This window comes from Pseudomyrmex gracilis, unplaced genomic scaffold (assembly GCF_002006095.1).
Source record: "Pseudomyrmex gracilis isolate BER0280 unplaced genomic scaffold, ASM200609v1 scaffold_108, whole genome shotgun sequence".
In the NCBI taxonomy this organism is placed as follows: Eukaryota; Metazoa; Arthropoda; class Insecta; order Hymenoptera; family Formicidae; genus Pseudomyrmex; species Pseudomyrmex gracilis.
Window position 1 is genome coordinate 272,154 of NW_018020692.1, and position 26,684 is coordinate 298,837.

The 26,684-nt window shown below is 33.0% G+C and overlaps 1 protein-coding gene across 2 annotated transcripts; it reads right to left on the minus strand.

Annotated features, from left to right (window-relative positions):
* Positions 1 to 1,238: 1,238 nt before the first annotated feature.
* LOC109856138 (fatty acid synthase-like) lies at positions 1,239 to 25,791 on the minus strand. Of its 2 annotated transcripts, XM_020431084.1 has the most exons (19): positions 25,500 to 25,791; positions 20,045 to 20,295; positions 19,706 to 19,937; positions 19,183 to 19,601; positions 18,739 to 19,032; positions 18,430 to 18,634; positions 18,157 to 18,317; positions 17,308 to 17,625; positions 15,182 to 15,687; positions 12,351 to 12,652; positions 10,496 to 10,912; positions 6,694 to 7,742; positions 6,362 to 6,597; positions 5,564 to 6,257; positions 4,662 to 5,496; positions 4,099 to 4,562; positions 3,730 to 4,002; positions 1,609 to 1,863; positions 1,239 to 1,499 (listed from the first exon to the last, which is right to left on the minus strand). In XM_020431084.1, the coding sequence occupies exons 1-19, from the start codon at positions 25,666 to 25,668 to the stop codon at positions 1,404 to 1,406; spliced, it is 7,176 nt and encodes a 2,391-aa protein (XP_020286673.1). In that variant the 5' UTR covers positions 25,669 to 25,791; the 3' UTR covers positions 1,239 to 1,403. The 2 variants fall into 2 exon arrangements, with proteins under 2 accessions (XP_020286673.1, XP_020286674.1); XM_020431085.1 differs by lacking the exons at positions 19,706 to 19,937; positions 20,045 to 20,295; positions 25,500 to 25,791 and having other exon boundaries at positions 18,739 to 19,054; positions 19,203 to 19,212.
* Positions 25,792 to 26,684: the final 893 nt, after the last annotated feature.

Below are 26,684 nucleotides of genomic sequence, written 5' to 3' on the forward strand. Positions count from 1 at the left end.
GAAACCTGAGAGCGGCCATCCTATTGTAATTTTTTACGACGGTTTCAGCCGCTGGTTTTAGCCGTATTTCCACAAAAGTGGAACTCAAAGGCCGTTCTACATTAAACGCAAGTCGCAGATCTCGNCAGCCGCTGGTTTTAGCCGTATTTCCACAAAAGTGGAACTCAAAGGCCGTTCTACATTAAACGCAAGTCGCAGATCTCGTGGAATTGACCAATTGCAGAGTCAAATCAGCCAATCGACCAACGTGATTGATCAGTTCCACGAGATCTGCGACTATATGTATATATGTATATATGTATATATGTATATATACATATGTATATATATGTATACATATATACATATATGTATACAGGGTGTCGGATAATGACCGTATAACCGCTCGTGTGTAGATAGAAGAGATTATTCTGAGTCGAAAAGTATTTTACCATTTTGCGAGATTCGCAATATTTAAAGAGATTTTAATACATAAAGATCCACGAATGAGCGTGCAGCCACATGCAAAATGACAGCTCGGGGCTGTCATTTTTTCGCGCGCTTGTACGCCGTAGCAACGAAATGACAGAAACTAATAAGCAGCATATAATATACATAAAACATCAATAACTGCCGACGACTAACTAATGTGACGCGAAAATATAAACTTTGTACTTTTTTAATTGAAATGAATAAGTCTAATGTCAAGATAAGTTAAAACTGAGTTCTTTTACTTTTGTAATTAGGTATTTACTTATTACTGTATTAATAATTATTTATTTACTTATTTTTTTATATTTCAAGGTTTACATACAAGAAAACTTTTATTATTAGAAAAAATTAAATTTTTTTTATTCTTTATAGGATTTTTTAAATACATAGATAAAGATTAAATACATAGATAAGTAAATAACTGAATAATCGTTATCGAGAGAGAGAGAGAGAGAGAGAGAGAGAGAGAGAGAGACATTTTTCTTTGATCATATAGCCCATTTTTCTTTACTTACATAATTGTATGGGCCATTGTATTGTATTGCCAGATAAAACAAACTTTGCGTTATATTTAATGTCTTTCTGTTAACAAAATATGTAACAAGCATTTGGCAAAATCTGTTTCGACAGATTTGGTTATCTGGGAATGTTTTATTATTATGTGCACAATATAAAATGTTAGTAATAATTTACTACAAAGCGGGAAAAATCAATTTTTTTATACCAAAAAAATTGAATACCTTTATTATAATAAATTTAACATAAAAATTTAGAATTCTCGTCAACTTAAGAACTCAAATAGGAAAACATAATTAAAAACAAAAAATATTTTTTTCAACTCTATGATATTTTTGTATTGACTGTTACAATTGCTCCATGTTACAATTGACTTTCCTCACCTCCACTTATGTTATCTCATATGAAAGAATACATTAAATTTCTCCATTTATTGCAGTAATCACCTTAGGATTTCTCAAAATTGTCACGTGATTCCCTTCAACGTACTGTATCGTCACATTAGATGTTATCTACAAAACATTATGTGCATCATTGTATGTATCACAACTACAAATTCTGATAATACTGACAAGTCTGATGCAATATAGATCAGAAATTATAATAACTTTCGTGACATACTTTGTGTAAACCGTAATCCTCGTCGGCCTCAAGCACGGAAGGATTTGTAGGTTTCAGCAAAGTTACAGGCAATTTAATACGTGGTATAGCAGAAGTATCATATTTCTGAAGAATAAGTGTATGTTTATACACTGTTGTATACAGTGTCCTCAAATTTGCAAGCGAGAGCATTGAGGTATGAGCCAAAAAGTATTTTGCAAAAATGTCAAATCTCTCTTCGTTATTTTTACACTTTTGCAATTCCATCAAGAATTCCTGCGCAACAGTATAAAAAATCAAATTATTATATTCAATATGTAAAGTCAGAGTTGGGTAGTATCTAGTTAAAAAGATAAAAGTAAAGTTAAAAAATTAAAAAGTTAAATAATTTTAACTTAACTTATATACAGTTACATTTTTAGACTTTTAAATTTTAACTTAATTTTGTTATATTTTATCGGTAACTGTTAACTTTTTATTTTAACTCTTTTCAAGATAGTCATGCCATAAGATTTTGATTTTCGTACAAAATTGTTTGCATACAAAACAAACTTTATTATGACCATAGTTGGATTGCATTCGGAAACATCACTTGTGTATATTTTATCTTTATTGCTCATTGGATATAAAACAAAGATAGAATGACGCTCGTGTGTACACGAGTGGTGTTTCCAAATGTGACGTTGGTCGTATACTTATAGACTGAAAAATTCAACCAATCACAAAGCTCAGAATGGCTCGTTTTGTATGTGAATAAATTTGTACGTATTCGGGAATTGAGCCAATAAATGCTGGTCGTGAAATTCAATGCAATTCACTATGGCTGCAAGCACGTAAAATACTCAATTAACCCTCAACGGACAGCGTGTTTTTTGGCACCTTAATTCGCCGGACATGGATTGTTTTCGTCTTGGGCTTTTTAAAAATATTAAATATTTCTAAAAAAGTCAAACAATGTGTATATAACAATTAATGATAAATTGAGATTACTCTCAGGTATTAAACAGATCTGATCATATTGATAGATATACGAAATATTGCGAGACAAACTCCAAGTGTCTCGGTGGCCTAACAGGGAAAGCGACGGCCCGGAAAGCCGGAGATTCCAGGTTCAACTCCTGGCTGAGGAGTTTTTTTTTCGCAATATTTTAAAATTAGTTTGGGGAGTATATGGGGTCCTTCATACATGAGATGCAAGTATAGCATCCTGTATGATTTTATGAGTTGAAATTTCAATTCAAAAAAAAAAAATGAACAAAAATATAAACAAATTCACGTGAAAACGTGAATTTGTTTATATGTGCATACACGCACATATATATAGCACATTCACGCACAACATCCTGTGAAGGGCTCTTAACGTCCTTATATTCAGATATTATTAATGTGTATATACTCTTTAAACTGTCTATTTTAAGACACCATCATTAAATTTAGTGAAAAAAAGTTTTAATTCATAATTTTTAGCAAATATGACAACAAGAAAATTACTTTTTTCAGAAAGTAATTTTGCTCCAGACGAAAACGACTCATGTCCGTCCGTTGAGGGTTAAAAAAAAAAAAAAACGCAATTCACTCGCGCGCGCGTGGTGTGTGATCGTCAGTGTTTACAGTTGTGAGACGTTTATAAGATGCGTTCCGTTTCATGCGCACATTTATCCATAGTACATGTTACGTATACTATAGATCACGCGCGTATATGCATGAAGCGGAACGTGTTTATTGCATGCTGCAGCGAAGAAGGGATGCGCACAACAACAGCGGGAACTTGCTCGAGCAAGTTTTTGCTGTTATTGTGCACATTCTCTCCACCCGCTGCAACATGCTAGAAACGTTTTACTTTTAACTTGTAAACACTAGTGATTGCAAGTCTGTGACGTTGTGTGCAAAAACGCACAATGAGTAACACTGTTGACAAATTTACGTCAAATGACTTCAATTTTAAAAAATTTAACATTTAACTTCTTAATTATTTTTTTTAGTAACTTAACTTTTGATCAATTAATTTTATTGGTTAACTTGTATCTTAACTAAATTAAATTTTTAAAGTCTTTAACTTTAACTTAACTTAGTTAAAAAAATATTTAACTTACCCAACTCTGTGTAAAGTACATTATATCAATGTATTATATAAAAACATACCTGTTTACTTATTTTGATTTTATAACTTTTCAGAATACTAATAAAAATAGAAACTTGCATTTCTGCATCATTACTTCCTGCAGATTCTACAAATAATTTTATATGATGCTTGTTTAGTAACACTAAGTGATCAGGTGCACCATCGATAAGAACTATTCGACCTTTAAAGCCTACGGTTTCCAATCGTGTTGCAAGTTCTATTGCGAGAATAGCTCCGAAGGAATATCCAACCATGACAAAATCTTTTTTGTCTTGTAATTTTTTTAATATAACCTGCCATACATTCAAAAAGTATTTCTCAAAATTTATAGATTCTTACAAAATATATGTATAAACATTACTACACTACAAAAAATATTTACGGTCTACCTGTTCGAGAATCTCAACCATCTTTGACAAAGTATTACAAGTGGAAATAACATTTGTATTATAATGCAAAGATGTTGCAGAAAATTTAATATACATCTCTAAATGATTAAATATAGTTCCACAACCATCAATTCCTGGTATAAGAAAGACTTGAGTAGCACTTTCTTTGTTTTTAGGCGACAAGTCTACAAAGATTTCAGAGATGAAATCTTCGTTTTGTACAATACCAAATATGTTCTCGGTTCTCTCATCAGATGTAGCTTTTTCAGATGTTTCTTTAACAATAGTCTTTGTGTCAGACATATCAAAGAGTTTTGCAAAGGTAAGACTTCGTATTTCTTGTAAGGAGAGGTACACGTTGAAGTCACGTTCCATAGTTTGTTTAATCTCCACTGCCATCATAGAGTCCATCCCAAGCTCGGCCAGAGATGTAGTCTGACTTAATTTTTTAACGTCTTTTATATCTTATCGCATAAAATAAAAAAACGTCAAAAGTTAGAAAGAATATGTTAATTAATATTAACACAATAAGAAAAATATAAATTTTGTATGTAAATTCTTACTCATAATAGCAGCAACAATTTCGAAAATATTGGTGAATTCGGATGCTCTCTGTTTCTTTTCAGCCACTACCATGCTGCTTACGATCGGCCGATTCTGAAGTAAGAATTTGTCGAGTTCGTTAAGGCAAGATAATATTCCTTGTTGCAGCGTGCCACCAATAACGAGTTTTTTGTCATTCTCCTGCATGTCAGCAACAAGACCTACATCACCTATAGCTCCCCACTGTATCGCTAAACCAGGAAATCCATCCTTTACCCTTCTTTCGCATATCCTTTCCATCACGGAATTAGCCATGCCGTAATTAGTTTGGCCGGCGTTTCCTCTGCCACAGGAAACCGAAGAGAACACAACAAAATGTCGGAGTTTAGGGCAAATCTTTCTAGACAGTTCATCCAACATCAGTGTCGGCCAGGCTTTAGCTCTGAAAGATTCTACGAAACTCTCGATAGTTTGATTCTTTAAAATATTATCTTTCAAAACAACAGCAAGATTAAATATAGCATCTACAGGTGCGTCTTTTTCTGCACTTAGCAAAAGATGTTCACAATCTGTAGGATTGATAATATTATTATTTTTAACAATCGTTATATTTACGCCGTAAGATCTCCATAACGAGACCTTTAGGCGTTGATAACCAGTTTTTATTCCGCTTCTTGAAGTTAACACGACATTTCTCGCACCCCGAGATATCAGCCATTCGGTCAATTCCAATCCAAAGCCACCTAGACCGCCAAGTATGATGTAAGTTCTATCGCTAAGACAATAGTAACGACGATGTGCGATGATCGGCGCATTTACAAGACATTTGTCTGTCTCTTGAATATTCAAAATTATCTACAAATATTCATATTATGATGAAGAAAGATTTAGATTTATTCAACATTTTATGTTATATATTTACCTTTCCTATGTGCTTTCCACTTGTCATGTATCTAAAAGCTTTTTCGATTTCTGTTCGTTGGAAAACTTTAGCTTTTATAGGTTTGATAACACCATTCTTAAGACCATCAGCCATTAATTTCAGTAACTCGGTCTTGTGTTTGTGTTTTTCTCTTTTTAAAATCAAATCCAATAAAACACCGTAAAAAGAAATTCCTTTTCCAAATAATGATAGGTCTAAAAGATTGTTTGACACGAAGTCGAACTTTCCGATTTCCAAGAAACGACCTTTACGCGCTAAACAACGAACAGATGCTATAAGTTTTTCTTCCGCCAATGAATTCAGCACTATGTCAACACCGCGACCGTTTGTCTGGCGCATAATCATCTCTTTGAAACTAGTGTCGCGCGAAGTCCCAATGTGATCGTCGGGAATAGCCGGAAACATTTCTCGGATAAACTGTCTTTTTTCAGCAGTGCCTACTGTAGTAAATACTTCACATTTTTCATGTAAGGCAAGATGAATTGCTGACTGTCCAACGCCACCGGAACCAGAGTGAATAAGTACTTTATCACCCTTTCTCATTTTTCCTTTAATATATAAAGCATAATACGACGTGCTGTATACACAAGGAACCGTAGCCGCCTCTTCGAACGTCCAAGTATCTGGTATGACCCATTGTAAATCACTTTTCAAAACGACATTTGCGATGCACCTTAAAGTACACATATGTATGAATGCTCATTGTATAATAGATCATATATTTTTCTTCATGAGCATAGATATATATAACTTATTAAATTATATATTGTTGCGTACTTATTGTCGCGTACTCCCATTACTCGTTGTCCTTTGGCATCAAATCCTACGTATTCCAATCCAAGAGACATACTTTCGAATCGCTTTTCGATGTCTAAAGTAGTTAATTTTCCTGTTGCCAACATTACATCTCTAAAATTGATGGACGAATAAACTACACGTACTAAATCATCACAATGGGAATCGATGGATATATCATTCTCTATCCAACAAAAAGTACTTAGGTTACCACGATCCTGTATAAAAAATATGATAATGTTAAATTGTTAGAAGTAACATAAAAATATCGCGACATTATAATTAAATTCAAAATTTGCGAATGTTTTGCATACCGTTTGACACACGTAAGCAGCGGGAACAAATGCAGGTTCCGGAGCTGGCAAACAGAAATGTCGATAAGAACCCCAGGTTTTATTAGGTCGCAAAATATTGACTGTCATATCTTTCTGCAATTGTTGCGCATAGAGGGGATCTTGCAAAGAAAATTTTGGAGCAGTCTCGTCTTGAATAAACACACCTCTAACGAGCTCGCCACCAGGCTCTTTTCTCAAGCAATTAACAAAGCCCAATAAACCGCAGTCGAAATCGCCTTCGCTAACAACTACAATTCTTTTGTTCTGATCGAATGTTTCCTTCTCGTCTATAAATAGCTTCAATTTTTCCACCCATTCAAAGTTATTATTGTTAATATGAACAACAGTTGTTTCTTTGATTGTGATTCGTTTTTTTAGAAGCACAATTATTTCTTTTTCAGTACGTTTTTCAAGAATAACATTTAATCCATATTGTTCTAGATTATCGTTGTCAATTAATGCAGAAAAGACACGATACGATTCTGTTACTTCTGTTACGTCATGTTTCTCACGCGATAATAAATAACCACCTTCTTCAAGAAAGAGTAAAAGTTTTTCTAGTGATCGTCGCTTCGACAAAAGATTAAATCCGATAACCATTAAGACTTTGGTGTCTACATGTTTCTTTAAATCCGCAATTGTTACGTTCGGTGGCAAGTCTGATGCGTTAAAACGAGTCAGCGATGTCATTAGAGTAACACTTGCCTGTACTAACGGCAAATTATTGCAAGCTTCAATTATCGCCGAAATTGCTAGTTCTTCTGTGCTCACGATATCTGCATCTTCTACCAGTTCGATGGCTTTTACTTTTGTAATTTGATGATCTTCCAGTGCAATTTGCGTTGATATACGTATTGCTTCATGCAAAGAAATCTTTTCACGATCTTGATGCGCCACGAATCTGTGTTCCTCAATAACGGGATCTGCGTTTATTTTTCGGCGGCTGATCGAAGTAGCTTTCATATCCCAAATCTGTATGCCACCAGATACTATGAGATTCATGTTTTTATATATTCGTACTGGCAATTCTAAAAGAAAAATTGTACTTTGAGAAAAATGTTGATAATCTTACACAATTTTCACATNTGTATAATATTTATATATTTATGGATTTAATAATAATAATAATAATGTTATTATTATTGATAATAACCCGAAAGTATTTGTCAATTCTTCTATCGAGCGTAGTTTTCTGCGAGTAGAGAATACTCACACTTTTTTGGTAAGAGGGTGGAGAGAAAATTAAATACTTTATGTGGAACAAACAATGTCCAATACAACTCCAATAGGCAAATTGTGAAAATATTGCACAAAAATAGCGTCATGAATGACGACGATTTTGCAATGATTGTACTAAGATCATTTGCTATAACGCAGCAGGTTTGTCAAAATAAGATTTTATAAATAATATTTGTCAAAAATTGAAAAAGAGTCATTATGCATTTCCATATACATGAATTACGTTGATTTCTTCATATGCAATTTCTACATATTTTGAACAGCATATAGCTAAAAGTTTTTTCTTATTTATTGGACAATTTCTTTTTAAAAGTAATTTTGCAAATATACTGCTAAGATGATTCGCCATATTGTTATTTTTTTGCCGAAAGTGTTTTTTGAAATTAATTTTGCACATAGTTACAAATATTTTATAAAAGATCAATGTTTTTATATCTATTTCTTAAAATATATCTATATAATTGCAAAATCAATTTTAATGCAAGATTCTGTTACATAATTTTATAAATGATTTCCTGTCAGGAAAGCAGACGAAGAATAAAGTTGTAGGCGGTCCTTGCAAAACCGCACAGAAAGTTTTGACACCGTGATAACTGTCAAATATGCTACTTGTGTCAGTAGATGATGGCAAACCTAATACATTTTACTTGAAGAGTTATTTTATTAAATTATTTTACAAACCACACAACAAATAAGATAAGGATAGTGTTTTCGAGCAAAGATTGTACTACTACGGTAGCATTGGAGGGAATGCGCACCGAGCTACGTACGAGTTGCACCGGTTCATTTTTTTTTTCCACACTAATTACTTTGACAACGACAATAGTGATCTCTTGTAATTGTAAATGACACTGGGAATAAAGTGTTTCTTCGGGCATATTTATAGTAATCAAGAGACGCTATTATATCAGAGATGCCAGATTCTGTGCTTTGGTAGCATGCCGTAGCATTGGAGGGAATGCGCACACAGCGTACCGTATACGGTATACATCCCCGATTCCCTGTATGGCCTGTGTCATGTGACCAGTGCCTCACTGTCCGGCAGGTGACCAGTGCGTTGGTGAGACGATTTTGTCCGATTTGTCGGGCCATCACCCGACGACTCATCCGGACCATGGAAGCGCACCCCGGGCACTTGCGGGATGAATCAGATCGGAGCTCCTTCTGGCTTACCACGTATGCATACGATGGTGTACAGAGATGGCGGTGATAACCGTTGTTCATTTTGTAGTGTGTGCAATGTGATCACCTTGACCTGCGGGCAGTGCTTTGCCTGCACGTTCGCAGTGCGAAGTATGAATCGATCGGTTTGATGCCCCACGTGCTGGGCAGTCTGCATGGCATTTATGTATGTTTATGCTGATTGTCCTCACTGTCGTGCGGGTGATATTCGCAGATCCCCAAGTTTAATTCTTTCCGGTAGCTTCGCTACCGGACCGTCCATATATAGACGCTACCTGTGATCGGAACTTTATATAAGTTATATGTGAGATATAGGCACATTTGAGGACTTTCTAAGGGAAATAAAGCTCTCCAAATCCCGGCAGCGTAAAGGTTAAATACAACTGTGATTAAACACTGAGTGATCACACACACACACACTAAACGAGACTATTACCTGTCTTTTCTCTGTCTCGTTATACTACGTGGCGTGACTTTGCATAAATCAACATCAGAACATCAAGATGTGAGTAACTTGTGAAGAAAAACCTAGACATTCGCATCTTGCACCAAGTCTATATGGATGACCTCAAACTCTATGCATCAAATACAGATCAACTGCAAAGCAAATTCGCACGAAACTTAAGAGTTTCGGCAATGATATCTGCATAGAGTTTATATTAGACAAATGCGTCATCTTACATGCTAAACGTGATGGAGTCCAAGATTAAAAACAAATTCTGCATCTCTTTCAGAGCACAATTATTTAAAACCTATGTATAAGTTGCAGGAAGTGGAAATAATTCCGATGATGGTGTCAGTTGGAAGAATAGGTTAGTCACAAAAGATTGGCAAGATGCTAAGAAGACAGTGCAGCTGCATGAAAAACATCTGGGGGTCATGCAGAAAGCTGTTTTGGTGGGTACTGCGAACATTGTCCGCAAATTTTTAAGCCTTCATTAATCAATACCAGTGATCGAGATTTGCAAACGGACACTACAAATGAATTAACATCAAAGATAACTAATCTTCTAATGGAAGATAGTAGCGCGATGTTTCTACGCAATGTTTTATCTTCTATAAAAAATGTGCAATATCATCATATGAAAATTCATCAACATGTGCATTATCACCCATTTGCTGGAGAGATTTTCCTTCATTATGCTACTTTTGGTCATTATGCTTAACACTTCATATGCGAGTAATCTTAAGTAAAAACAATTCTGACAACTGTGTAAATATAAAAAAACAATAGAAACAACAACAACAACAACAACAACAATAATAAATAATAATAATAATAATAATAATAATAATAATGCAAAAACTAACTATTTCTTTTACTTTCTTAAATAAAAAAGGAAGAGAGAGAAAGACTTACTATTAGTATTCTGCGTCTTGTTTATTTGTGCATAGTTTTGTAGTTTTGCGCTATGAGCGATCGGATCAATTACTATTTTTCGAATGCTCGTAGGAACGTATAGACTGTTGGTGTCTTTTCCGATTATATTCAGTTGCAGCAATGCGTCCATAAACGTAATCCAATTACTTGCCCAAGCAACGTGTCCTTTGTTACCCGTTATTGATGCGCTAAGTAACCCACGAAAAGTACCACTGTATTGATATCCGCGTAATTTCAATTCTTTGTAAATATCTTGAGTGTTCATGTGTTCTTCTTCTTCTTCATTATCTGGTAATAAATCGATTGATGCGGTTTCCTGCTCAAGATCTATTTCAACGGACACCTCACCTGTCATAACGATAGTGTCTCTTTCACATATCTCGAACTTTCCGCTTCCTAAAATAGTTTGTAAAACTCTTTTATATAATAATATTCGGACCTTGAATAAGTTCTCGCTGTTTCCCAACAGATGACGTAATCAGAACTGCATGCGTGTAGTTTAAGATAGTAACGCATTTATAAGGAAGTACATACCATAGATAAGCTTGAAATTCAGTATATGTCATTTCGCCGAAGTGTAAACAACTTTTTTTTTCATAGTGTTAAACATGTCGAGTTTTGTGCCAAAAAAGAGTATTTGCGAGGGAATTTTATTGCACTATTTTATTCAAAAAAAAATCTGCAGCTGAAGCACACAGATTCTTGTTGAGACTTACTGCTGACGACCTGCTCTGTCGGAAACAACATGCAGAGATTGGTTTAGACGCTTCAAAAATAATGATTTTGATGTTGAAGATAAAGAACGCTCTGGCGCACCGAATAAGTTTGAAGACGAAGAAATGGAGGTATTACTTCATGAAGACTCATGTCAGACGCTAGCTGAACTTGCAGAATCATTAGGAGTAGATAACACAACAATTTCAAAACGTTTGTAAATATTAGGAATTATTCAAAAGCAAGGACATTGGGTGCCGTACGAGTTGAAGCCGAGAGACGTCGAACGACATCTTTTCACGTGTGAACAGCTGCTTCAACGGCAGAAAAGAAAAGGTTATTTGCATCGTATCGTGACGGCGATACGATGGCGATAAAAAGTGGATACACTACGATAAGCCTAAGCGTAGAAGATCGTAGGGTAAGCCCGGCTATGCATCAACATCGTCGGCAAAGCCGAATATCCATGGTTCGAAGCTTCTGCTCTGCATTTGGGATCAGCTGGGTGTAGTTTATTATGAGCTGCTCAAACCGAACGAAACCATCACGGGAGATTGCTATCGACTACAATTGATGCGTTTGAGCCGAGCATTGAAGGTAAAACGGCCGCTATACGAGCAGAGACACGACAAAGTGATTTTGCAACATGACAACGCTCGGCCACATGTTGCACAACCGGTGAAAACCTACTTGGAAACGCTTAAATGGGAACTCCTACCCTGCTATATTCACCAGACATTGTCCTTTCCAATTATCACTTGTTCCGATCGATGGCACATGGCCTGGCTGAGCAGCACTTCCATTCTTATAAAGATGCCAAAAAATGGGTCGATTCTTGGATAGTCTCAAAAGACGTGTCGTTTTTCCGACGTGGAATTCAAATGCTGCCAGAAAGATGGGAAAAAGTAGTGGCTAGCGATGGGCAATACTTTCAGTAACATGTTTTTCACGACTTTTTTAAAATAAAGCAGTAATTTTCACGAAAAAACAGCGAGAACTTATTCAAAGGCCCAATATATAATTATTTTTCTTGTAAATCTTATTATAAATCGATTATTATTGTTTAATCTTTTTTGTTTTTTATTTTAATTCAAAATCTTTATGAAAAAAAGATAGATACCTTCGTGAAATCTGATCGTCAACTCCACACTATCATTTGTTGATAAATGAGTAGCGCGAACGAATCTTAAATCTCTGAACACTACTGGTAATGCTAAATAGAATTCTCCTTTGATTTTTCCGATAGTTTTCCACACAAGTGCAACATAACCCATCGCTGGTAATAAGTTTCTCTCATTTATTACATGACCCGTCATATAGTCATAGTCATCATCATCAAAATGTATTTTGACGAGTATCTCCTTGGTGCTATCATATTCTGGTATCTCATATGGTACAATCCAGTTTTTGGAGTGATCCCATCTAGAATAACAATCTTATGTGTTTGAACATGAATAATATAATTGCTCTATAATAAAAGATACATTTCTTTTATAAATAACAGAATGCTAAAATTCTTAACAAAAATATGTTTCTGAAAACAAGTTCTTCACAAGAACAAATTTATTATCTAATTTTAACAAAGTCGCTCGCAGTAACAACAAACAAGATAGATATAAGGTCAAGATCGAGCAAATAAGATAATTGTCCCTATTTCTGCTCATGTCCCGATTTCTGCTCACTTTGCTTTTTGTGAATTATTATAAACATTGAAGTTATTCAATTAATTGAGAAAAAATATTTTTGAATTATTTAAACATCTATGTGCAAGTTTCGTGTAAAGAAGATTTAAACAAAAGCAGCATAAGCAACAGAAAACCTTTGAAAGTAATGAATTCGTCTTTACACGTAACTTTCTTTACATCTTACTAGTTGGCAACGATAAACAGCAATAGTTTTATATTAGTTTTGATTTGTTTTTCATTTGGTGCACGAAAAGTAATTTGATAAGTTGAAAGTTGTTTATATTTCATTATAAAAGTATAAAATTGTGTCCTGTGTTGTAAGTATTGAAGTTTTAAGTAGAAAACAAGTGAGCAGTTTTAGAGTCACGTAAATTATCGCCAGATTCGTATTTCTGCTCAAGCATTTTATTAACATAACCTTGACATTTACTATATGTATTTACTATATGTATCTATTTTTATTCGAAAAGTACTTTCAGTTTAGGTTTTTTATCTTTTGTAATGGCGAATAATAAACAATTAAAAAAGAAAAATACAGATAAAAAAAGATGGTAAATATTCAGAAAAACGAAGCACCCTTGGAAGTCAATGACCTTAACATATGTCAAGGACACCTTCTTGAACAACAATCTGCAACTTTTAGCTGTCGCTCGTTGTTCGTTAAAAAATTATAAACAAAAGAAATATCATAAATAAATTCTTATTTTCCGACACCGTGTACATTTTGTTTGTGTTGTAAGCGTGTAGGCAGGGGGGCTTCGCCTCTCCCCTCACAAGAAATGAAGAATTCAATTAAGTGTCAAGTAATTAAAACGCACAAACAACAAAAATATAAGTTAACTGATGTGACATATTATCAATGCTATGTAAGTTATCTGTTTTTGACGGTTTTGTTGTTTGTGCGTTTTAATTAGCCTGTGTTATTCCAAGCAGTTTTTACATCTTTTTACCTCTCATTGACAACTTTATGGCTGTAATGTATGACATTCGTTTTTTCTTAATTGAGCGCACACTTGCGAAGAGAAAATTATATAAAAAAGAACGTACTGCCAATATCATCGATCAATTTTTATGATTGCCTATTTATATTTAATTTTCTTGCATTTTTTTATTATATTTTTTGCGTTTTTATTATTTTATAATGTATTATGACTGAGGAAGTCTCAAGTTTAGGGACAAAACGTTTCAGTTGGTTATGTATTTTGATTTTATTGTAATATATATTCATCAACTTTATATTTTCTCGATTTTGACCTTGTATCTATCTTGTTTGTTTATCTAATTTTATTTAGTTATATGTAAAATTATATATAATCTTATATGGACATCGTGTATGATTGTATATAAATTATATATAATTCGAAGATATACAGGGTGTCCCAGAATTGGTGTAATATCTCTCGTAGACAGATAGAAGCAGTGAAACTGAGTCGACACGTTCTATATCATTTTGCTAGATTCGCAATAGTTACCGAGATCTTAACAAAGATCCGCGAATAAGCATGCATCGGGCTTACGCGCATAAAACAGCCTGATGCACGCTTATTCGCGGATCTTTGTTAATTAAGATCTCTTTGTTAATTAATCGAGATCTCTTAACAAAGATCCGCGAATAAGCATGCATCGGGCTTACGCGCATAAAACAGCCTGATGCACGCTTATTCGCGGATCTTTGTTAATTAAGATCTCGGTAACTATTGCGAATCTAGCAAAATGATATAGAACTTGTCGACTCAGTTTTACTCCTTCTACCTGTCTACGAGAGATATTACACCAATTCTGGGACACCTTGTATATATATACATATATATAAAACTTCGATATATATATATATCGAAGTTTTTAAGTATAAAGAACTTTTTTGAGATTTACTGAAACATTAAATTACATATAAAAATATTTATATCTATTAACCTAATTTTAATATTTATATCTATATTGACATATTTTTATATATATTACAATTTTATTAAATTTTTAATAAACATTCTATACTATAGGTCTGTATTACTTCAGTACTATATATTAAAAACTTACACATTTATAGTAAAGTTAATAATTACTATAAATTAAATTTTAATATAAAATCTATAAATAACTGACGCAGTAAATTTTAAGAATAAGCAATTTATTATATTCAGTTTTGAATAGCGTTCTACGATTTATAATGGAATTTTTTATCAATGTTGTTGAACTTTTTCTTTTTATAGTTTCACCAACTTTATTTTCATCAGAGATTAAGAATTTTTTAAATAGATGTTCATACTTAATAGATGGAGAAATCATGGGAGTCCCGCGACTAACTGGAAATTCTACGGGCGGATATAAAGCGGCAATTTGTGGTTGCAAGCCGCAGTTGTAAAGTTTTCCAATTCCTTGTAACATTATAACGACTGGATTTTCGGTCGTGCGATGAGTGAGCGCGACATTAGTCACTTGTGGATGAAGAGATTCTTCCAAGATATGCTGCAAAACGCTGGTTGGTGCAATTTCGACAGTCACGGCAGTTTTTGGAATTATACGTATTGTTTGTTCAAAAAGAACAGTAGTCATTATGATATTCGTGAGATAGTCAGCGGAGCACAATTGTGCTGCTGGAGTAGACCATTCAGCAGAAGGCACAGATGTACTGATCCATTTTGAGCTCCTTTTCTTAGGTTGTGATATTAGTTGACTTAAGTTTTGTAAAAGTGTATCTTTGATAGATGCAAGATAATGACTGTGATAAGGTATGTTGTTGCAGAAAATTTCTTGCACATACGTATTATTAGCCTAATAAAACAGAATTAACCGATTGATATGTAAATTTAATGTATAAAGTACTTTGTACGCTACTACATTTCATTATATATACAGGGTGTTTTATTTTAATTGACGGCCTAAAATATCTTTTGAACAGTGCATTTTAGAAAAACATGTTTCAAACAAAAGTTATATTGTTTGAAGGGAGACATAAGAAAGTGCCATTGATTTGATTTTGGAAAGTTGTTTGAAGGTCATCACCAATTTCTTAAACGGAATTGCACACATCTCATTACATAATTTTGTAGCATATTTCGAGAGCTTTTCAAAACACTAAAATAAAGTACTTTTTCGTTAAGTACTTTTCGACTTTTAAGGCTTGAAAGTTACAGTATTGCCGACATTAGCATCATCTAAGAGGTGTATTCCGATATTCACTGCCAGTACTGGCAGTGCAACAAATACTGTTCCAAAATACATAACAGTGAGCTGTTGAAGCACTTTTGCGAGCATACACAGAAAAAAATGAAGTTGCTTCAATTAAAGTTGACGTCACGGGCTGCCACAAAAATAAATAGTTCATTCAATTGCATATGCGATTAATTTAATGTCTAAATTCTTAAAGCAACTATCTGCTGTGTATAGTGCAATAATATTGATGCTGCATCAACAGGATATATTTCAAATAAACTGATACTGTTGATTCACCATCTTTTTTTTCCGTGTATGACATCACGGATTTTGTCGTCATTTTTTGCTTTCATTACTGCAATTAGAGAGGTAAGGCAGTCGCAATAGAAAGATAGCGGCGTCTATGACTGTAATACATTTAATAAATGCTGAGATAAATATAGAATAGTTCAAATCACCAAAGAAAATACTGATAAGCAACATGATGCTCATAGCATACGTGGAATTGAACTTCTTTTTCTAGATAATAATAATAATAATTCCTCTTCACTGTCTAAAGAATCAATGTCTGATGATTCTATTAAATGTTTTGCCAACTCTGTTAGCATTACAATTTTTAGGCCTATTTTTTATTTTTTTACGTATTATTAACGTGTCAACTGACTAGCTTGCGCTTATGATTATGTTTGGAAATTTCAAAGTACTACAAATATCGTTCCGTTATAGGACGGAAAAACTAGTATAAGTAATTGTAAAACATAGGAACAGCATTGTTTTATGACGTAACATTGTCAGTACTGGCAGTAAATATCGGAATGCACCCAAAATGTACCACGTGAAGGTTGTCTGGTCGGATTTACACCTCTATTGTGTGATATCACAGCAGTCTATACTCTATAGATGCCAGATCGTGCAGGACAGCACGATCTGGCATCTACAAGCTGCGCTTGCTTGTATTACTCCGCCTCTTGTTGCTAAGACATTGCATGATGTGAGCCATCTTTCTTATACTGACAATTACACACGCCTACAGAGTCAGGATTATCGATTTCCACGCGCTCATTGGTTCACATTTATTAATGTATATTTCATTAACTATTGTAAAATTTGCAAAATAACAAATAACTTTTCTATTCAGTTTGACTCAATCTATCTCCATATTTTGGTTGTGTCAAAATTTTTCAGACACCCTGTACATAAATCTCAGTTTAACATTTGCTAATCACTTAATCTACTTACTTGTAATTTTTTTATAAACACGTGCATACATTCTGTGGGTCCACTTATAACGTTGCTTTTCTGACTGTTGCGACATACAATTTCAATATCTGCTGGACATATATTTTTGAGAGTTTCGTAATCGAGATTGACAGTTGCCATAGATCCGCAAGGCACAGTGCTTTCGACACATGCCGAAGCAATCAAGTACGCTGCTAGAATAGTTTGTTCAATAGTGAGGCACTTATCTGCGTAAGCGCATCCAAGTTCTCCAATAGAATATCCGATCATGTTATCCGGAATAAGTTCCAAAGCTGTTAGAAGATCTACTAATCCGATCTGCAAAAGTTATGTAATTATTCTATACATTACAGCGTATTACATTAGTATAAAGTTATTTTTATTATACAGGATGTTTTATAACAAATGAATCAGCCGAAGTGTGTAGGTAGATCGGGTCAATCCGAACAGAAAAGTTATTTACCTTTTTGCAAAATGTGCAATAGTTATTGAGATATGAATTAATAAATGTGAACCAATGAGCGCGCGGAGGGCAATGATTGGACTCTATAGGTGTGCACGATTAGCTGTAAAGAAAAATGGCTTCTTTCATGCAATGTCTCAATGAGAGGTGAAGAAACAAACAAGTGCGACGCGACTTTAGCTTCTTGCGATCAGGCAATATTCGGCGGTACGTAGCGAGCAGCGGCGAACAAAGGGTACCCCTCGCTATAGCTACTTCGGCTGATTCATTAATTATGAGACACCCTGTATATACATAGTTTATTTTAGTTACGTTGTATTTTACATCTTGAAATACAAAAAAAGCACCATTAACTTCTTTTATAGCTTGACAATATCATAATTTACCTGAATTGCAACGATACAGATCAATGTATTCAAAGGGCTTTTGTCTATCTTTTCGTCTATTATTGTCATGATGGAAGTTACGCTTATATTGTATGGTTTTAAAACATTATCGCATATTTCCATACTACGTGCAAAGATGGAAAATTTTAGTAAATGGTGACCTGCATATTAAAGTTTAGGACAGTATTATTTACATTATAGTAGTTAAACAAAGTCCGCAGTTAAACAAAATAGTAATTAAACCGCAGTTAACAAAACCGCAGTTAAAAATACCTAGATCAAACCATTGTGAACCCACTCCAGAAAATATAAACCAAATAGGTCTTTTATCATTTCTATAAGCCTGAATTTCTTTTATCGAACATTGTTGCATTTTATTCAGTACAATATATCCTCTCCATAAATTATTGTCTATATTATAAGCATAAACGTCATGCAGTAATCGAATATACTCCACGTCCAACGAATAGTTTGCGATCTAAGCAAGTGTTCAAACAAATATTTCTCAGAGACTTTAATACAAGATATATATGCACACAACTTCTGCTTGATTAAACATAACGTTTTGACGTGTGTACTTACGTCTTTTAAAAACGAACGCACTGATTCTTCAGTGCGTCCAGATATAGTAACAAGTCTCGGCAAATCATCATTTGGTGTACTGTTATTGATCTTTCTTTTAGGGTTCCACTTTAATAATAAATGACTATTGGCTCCTCCAAATCCGAACGAGTTCATGGCTATGTAACCGTTTGTAAGACGCGTTGATTCCGTGACAACACGTATAGTTCCATTTCTGAAAGATTCTATGTCCTGTCGTGGTGATGTATAGTAGATCATTGGTGGAATAAAGCCAGTTTCCATTGCGATTATTGCCTTCAAAAGTACGATATAAAGTCTCAAGATTTTTTCGAAGATTGATTTGTTTATTAACGTGATTTAAAGTTACGATNTATTTTATTTTTTCTACTTTTATTACAAAGCCTTTTCTCTATATTATAGATATAGAACAGTTTGTTACTCTACCTTGGCGATTTGATTCATACCGCTGGCTGGTTCAGCGTGACCAAGACTGGATTTTATAGATCCAATTAACAACGGAGTCTTTCTTTCTTTACAGAAAACATTAGAGAGAGCAGCAATTTCTGGTGGATCACCAGCTTTTGTGCCAGTACCGTGTGCTTCAACGTATTCCACATTAGTTGGCGATATCTTGCACTCTTGATAAAATTCAGTTAATAATTGTGTTTGCGCACGTTCCGATGGGTATGTTATTCCTTCTTCTTTGAATCCATCGCTGTTCAGTTTAATATGTTTGCATAAAGCATAAATTCTTTTCGCGTTTTTTGCCTTTTGAAGATATAATACCGATGTAGTTTCACTACGAGTATAACCATTTGCGTTTACATCAAACGGTCTGCAATGACCTATTGGTGACAAAACACCTAAAATCAAACATAGTACACATGAAAAAATGCATTTTTAGAATATATCTTTGTTCTTTTTTGTATATACATAGTAAAAAAATAAGCAAGTTTACTGATACTACCAAGACGAAAAAATTGCATAGTCAGTGTCGGGTGTAGACACAAATTTCCAGCAGCAACAATAGCTTCTTCACATTTACCAGATGTGATGTAGTAACAAGCAATTGCTATAGCATAAAGACTAGAGCTACAGGCGGTATCAACTACTTGAGATGGTCCTTTCAGATCCAGCATATAGGAAATAAAATTTGCCACTACAGCTTTACAACAGCCAACAATATTCATACCACCAATCTAATTATAAAATGTGGTTTAGTACAGTTATTATTTTCAGTATCAAATAAGTATAAGTAAATGTGTATGAACTGTTATATTAATCAATTACTGTAAATATTTTTTACCTGCAAGTCTCGATACATAAGTATCTCTTGCGACTCAGAAAAAGATAGTCCTACAATTGTAGCAATATTTCTTTCTCGTAGTTGCATTGGATTGATCCCTGCGTCAATAATTGCTTCATAAGTATGCTCCAATAATCTTCTAAGTGATGGATCAATTGTATGAGCTTGAATATCACACATATTAAAATAGTCCGCATCAAATTTGTTTAAATTATTAATCACTCCCATACGTCGTGGTAAGTCCGAATGTTCTATAACAGATGATACAAATGTCATAGCAGTGATACTGATTCATGTATCTTGAGCGCTCTAGCACAGCCACTCTTTAGCCCGTTAGCGGTAATAAACAATGAACAACAAATTCAAAACTTGCGTATCTTAGAAGCAATTTATCAAAGAGAGACTTTGGTACCAAAAATGGACGAGCCACGAACTGTATAAAGGACAATTCACTCTTGGTTTTGATTTTATGTACTTATAATTTTTCATTAATGGTGTGTTTTTTGTGATGGAGCCACGCAATTGAAACAGAAATATAACAACTAATTAGCTACAAATTAGCACTAAAAAAATTCGTAATTTAATTTTGTTTCTTTTAATTTTTTCATGTGGCTGTGCTGATTTTAGAGTTAAAGTAGCACAGTCATCGATTTTTTTTAAATATTTGGGGTAACAAAGTCGACAGTAGAGCAACTAATTAGCCACAAATTCGCACTAAAAGAATCCGTACTTAATTTTTATTTATTGTTAAATTTGAATTAAACGGCTATGAATAGGTCATGTGTTTGATTATAGTAACAACTTAAATCTCGAACATTTTGTAATATACCATGAATCAATTGATAAGGACTTAAAATATAGTCCAAACGTATTGACACAACTGTAATTACATTTATTTCTTGCACAACATCCTGCATAGGCTCTTCATAGCCGTTTAATTCAAATTTAATATTGGAATTTCCAAAGAGAGCCAGGTGACACCTCAATATTTCACTGTTTTTATTTATTGTATTTTTTGTGTGTGGCTGTGCTGAGTTTAGACTTACGTCAGCACAGCCGTTGGTTTTTCGACAACAAAAAAGCACTAAATATTTAGGTAGATTTTTTTTAATTGTGGTGAAGTGGCTGTGTCAGCTTTATAGACATGGCCAGAATTAACAATGCTCGTTGTTATTATGTCTTTGGCAACTGTTTTTCAAGGCGTCACTGCCACGCAAGTACGACTTGTTAAGTCAATGCGAGTTGCACGTATTTTAGTAATAACTTTTATTACAACGTAACTTGGCTCATATTATCTCATTTTGTATGTGAGCAACAAAAATGTTTTTAATAAAGAAGACGGTTCGTATTGTATGGTGGAGATTGGCGATATTATCTGTGACCATAACGTTGTCAACATTGGTGATTATGTATCATTTTATTGGAAATTTAAGACATGTACGGGACAAGTTCTTAAAAACTCAGGTATTTATATATAGTCTATATAATGATATCTCTTTTTTTATTATTATTTTAGAACCGAAATTCTAAAGTACAGTTTTCCGATCTGAGTTTCTATTTTCAGAGATTTTGATTATATCTAATGTACTGCAACAAAGTAAACATTATTCTTATATCTTACTGAGATAACCGAAAAACAATGTTTTTATATTCGTGTAAATTGACATCTTATATGTTACATTTTTTTATTTTAATTTTAATGTGCATATTACTTATATGTATGATACTGTTTTAGAAAATCTTGAGGAATTAAAAGATCTGAAAAAAATACAAGAAAGTAACAAAGAAAAATCATCAAAATATCTTTCGCCAATAGAGAATAAAAGAAAAAAGAAAGTGGAACAACAAGTAAAAAATGTATTTACTATTATAACTTTTATTTATGTATAATTATTTGTATGTGTATACATTTTGTTTTATTTTGTCTAAGTTTAAAATTTGCATTCTTGGATATATATACATAGTTATTATCTTAATTGTACACTTATTTCTAGAAAAAGATTTTTTAAACCTTAAAATAATTTTTTAGCATGACAAAAAAAGATCGAAGGTAGAAGATGTAAACGAAAATAATAACATTGAGACAGAAACTAATAATATTACAATACCATTAGCAATAATGAAGAATCATTACTCGACACGAAAAGAATTGCAATTATAAAGATTCAGCAGAGGATCAAGTAAATAAAGCTGAGATTGATAAAGTTATGGCATGTATAATACTATATAACTCTAAATATCTTAATTTTTTAATTTTATTACTTATATGTGTATACATATATATATATATATATAAAGTAATAACAGCTTGTTTCGTATATAGAATTGATTTAATGTTGTTTTAAAAATTTTAATATGTAAATTTTATAATGATTGTAGGAATGTATCCAAAGTACATCAAAAGCTAATCTTAAAAAAATATTGCCTACAATATTACAGCAAATTTCTAAAGAAGAATGCAAAATAAATACTGAAGAAACACTTGATGAAAAAGTAAAGCAATTAAATACATTAGAACCTCCAGATAATAAAAATGATAATACACCATTTGGTATAATTTCACAAATTTTATATAATATATATACTTTTATATATACTTTTTCATTTAGTATATATACTGTTTTTTCTTTTTATTAATATGTACTTTATACGTATATGTAATTAACAGAAACATTTTTTGATGATTGGAATTCTGACTCATTAACTCGCAATTCACTAGTGGACGTCACAGATAATAAGAAAATTATTCTTCAAACTGTACAAGAAGAAGAAAAAGAAGATATAGACACACCAGAAAATCCTCAACTTTTTTGGAAAGAAATGTAAAGATAGTGAAGTATGTATAATACTAGAAATAATTTAATATATGGTACAAAAAATAAATTTAATTAAAAATATTATTAATGTAAATTTAATATGTGCAATACAATTTATTTGATTAATAAAAAATAATTAAATTTAAAATATTTATATATATTCTAAAAATTATTATATTAATTATTATATTTATATTAACGATCATACAAAATTATATCCGAGATTCACATATAATCCTATATAATCCATGATTTTCCATTTTTTCTCGAGGTTACGCGTTTAGTAACTGTAAAATACTATTTTGCTTGGCATTGACGCATGAGTTTTATGGGTCTGTATAAATTAATATCTCATTAATTCCTTACTTAACGATTTAATTTCTGACTGCGCATACTAAGCAACAAAATCGCTCACGCGTTAGGATCAAAGTACAGTATAGGCATATGTAACAACGTGGTTATACCCTCGATTTTCCTTTACCAATCGCATAGAACATAACTCTTTCAGTAAAAAATTTTTTATATACAGGGTGTCCCAGAATTGGTGTAACATTTCTCGTAGGCAGGTAGAAAGAGTAAAACTGAGTTGAAAAGTCCTGAACCATTTTCTTCTATTACTTATAAAAAAGAGTAATTATTCAGTAAATGAGGCCAATCAGCGCCGACCTTTAGCCAGGCGCACGTCAGTGAACCGCGCGGAGCGCTCACACACACTTGGCGCGCGGTTCACTGACGTGCGCCTGGCTAAAGGTCGGCGGTTGATTGGCCTGAGTTACTGAGTAATTACTCTTTTATTATAAGTAATAGAAGAAAATGGTTCAGGACTTTTCAACTCAGTTTTACTCTTTCTATCTGTCTATGAGAAATGTTACACCAATTCTGGAACACCCTGTATACTTATACACAAATTAAAATTATTATATCTAATTATGCAACTTTATATGTCAAAAATATGTCTATATAATTTTATACATGGAAACTATTTTACCGAGACAATAGATTTAGGCTGCTTTCCTTTTAGGAGACAGACGACACAAGTCGACACAAAAGTCATTCTGTCTTCGTTTAGTATTCAGTGAGAAACAAAGACAAAATAACTCTTGAGTCGACTTGTGTCGACTGTGTCTCCTAAAAGGAAAGCAGCCTTAATAACCTCCCGAGAAAAAATGGAAAATCATGTGATCATATAGGATTATATATGGATCGGATGTAATTTTGTATGATTGTGTAAACTTTTATATACCTCGAATATGATTTTATATAAGTTGGATATGATTGTATGTGATCATGTAAAATCAAATCCGAAATTTGGCACGATCTGATTTTAAATGATCACATATAAATATAAGAAATCATATACTATCGTACATAATTTTATGTATTTATATGTGATCATATAAAATCAGATCGCGCCAAATTTCGGATCTGATTTTACACGATCACATAAAATCATATCTACCTTATATAAAATCATATTCGAGTTATATAAAAGTTTACACGATTATACAAAATTACATCCGACCCACATATAATCCTATAGGATCATATGATTTTTCATTTTTTTTTTCGGGCTTACGCGTAGCAACTGTAAATGCGCAAAATACTATTTTGTTTGGCATTCACGCATGATAGTTTATTATGAATCTGTATAAATTAATAACTCATTAATTTCTTGCCTAACGATTTAATTTCTGACTGCGCATACTAAGCACCCGGTAAAAAAGTTTTCATATATACTTATACGCAAATTAAAATTATTATATCTAATTATGCAAATTTATATGTGTGTGTGTGTGTGTGTGTGTGTGTCGAATATGTCCATACAATGTTATATATGAAATTTCTTTTTTTAAGAGGAAAACTTCAGAGATATTTCATATCAAATTACAAAATAACTCTATTAGTATCATGTTAGACACAAGTAAATTATATTAAACTATATTTTTACATTATTAATTACATTTTATTACATATTAAACTATATTTTTAAAAAATTTTTGATATATGATCATATATACTTATAAACGAATTAAAATTATTCTATCTAATTATGCAACTTTATATGCCAAATATGTCCATATAATTTTATACATAGAAACTTTTTTACCGAGACAATATATTTAATAATCTCACGAGAAAAAAAAGGAAAATCATGTGATCATATAGGATTATATGTGGATCGGATGTAATTTTGTATGATCGTGTAAACTTTTATATAACTCGAATATGATTTTATATAAGTTGGATATGATTTTATATGATCGTGTAAAATCAGATCTGAAATTTGGCGCAATCTGATTTTATATGATCATATAAATACATACAATTATGTACGATAAGAGAGAGAAGAAAGAGTGTATGATTTCTTATATTTATATATAATCTTATATTTATATATGATCTTATATTTATATATAATTTTTATATTTATATATGATCATATAAAATCAGATCGCCAAATTGCAGATCTGATTTTATACAATCACATACAATCATATCCAACTTATATAAAATCATATTTGAGATATTTAAAAGTTTACACGATCATACAAAATTGTATTCGATCCGCATATAATCACATGATCTTCCATTTTTTCTCGAGCAATTAAAAGTAATTATTTAATTATCAATTTGCTTACCAAATTTCCATCGCTTATGTTTGTCTGTCTGAAGATCGACTTTATTAAATAGACATTCTTGCAACTGCTTCATATTATCTGCACCTGGGAAGGTACCAGAAATGCCCGAAATAACAATTTCCTCAGGATCGATATCGGCGCACGATTCATATTTATGTTCATCCATCATGATTGATTAATTGTATTTATCTGGCAGAATGTTTACGAAAATTATGTTTTCTAACCACGGTTTACTAAAACCTGTAATTTTTTTGTTCACACTATTTGAACAAAGTGATTCAGTGTGTTTAGACCGACAAGCATGACGTGACTACACAGTAAGGACTACAGATCGTTTCGCTTTACCTTTTCATATATTTAAATACATTAGTATACATTAGTATATTAATGTAATTTATTTATTAGTATACATTAGTATACTAATGTATTTTATTTATTAGTATTCATTAGTATACTAATGTATATTAATTTGAATATATGAAATGTTATTAGTATCATTGTATAATGTAAAATAAAGTGCTAATGATATGCTTATTCAAGAAAAATGGAAAATTGTAACGTCCGTCTTTTATTGATTTATTTATTTCTGTGTTGTTGCGGAATAGCTCGTCATGGTTCGTTAAAGAAAACTCAGAGTGACCCGGATATTTTATAAGAAATAGAAAATTTGGTATATTCAAAAAAAGAAATATAAAAAAATAGAAATATATATATAACAGTTCTGGAATATTGTGCTTTGCTGGTTTTCTCGAGCGATGTGCTCGGTTGCCCGGCGTGAAACGGCGCGGGGCGTGCTAGCGGCGGTGATTGCGCGGTGTCGACGCTGCGACGCTTGATTCGGTGTACCAGGCGCTGGTCGTCGGTCTGGTTCCTGTGCGAGAGGCTTCCGCGCCTCTCAACGCAGTGCAAATGCCGGTTTACCTTGCGGGAAATCAAATGTTCCCCGGAACGGTTCGGATGCCGGTTTTCCCGGCGGAGAATTTTACTTCTCCCGGTGCGTAGCGGATGCCGGTTTATCCGGCGGAGAATTAAATATTTCCCGGAAGGGTTCGGATGCCGGTTGACCTGGCGAAGAATTAAATATTCCCCGGAAGGGTTCGGATGCCGGTTGACCTGGCGAAGAATTAAATATTCCCCGGAACGGTTCGGATGCCGGTTTTCCCGGCGGAGAGAATTTTACTTCTC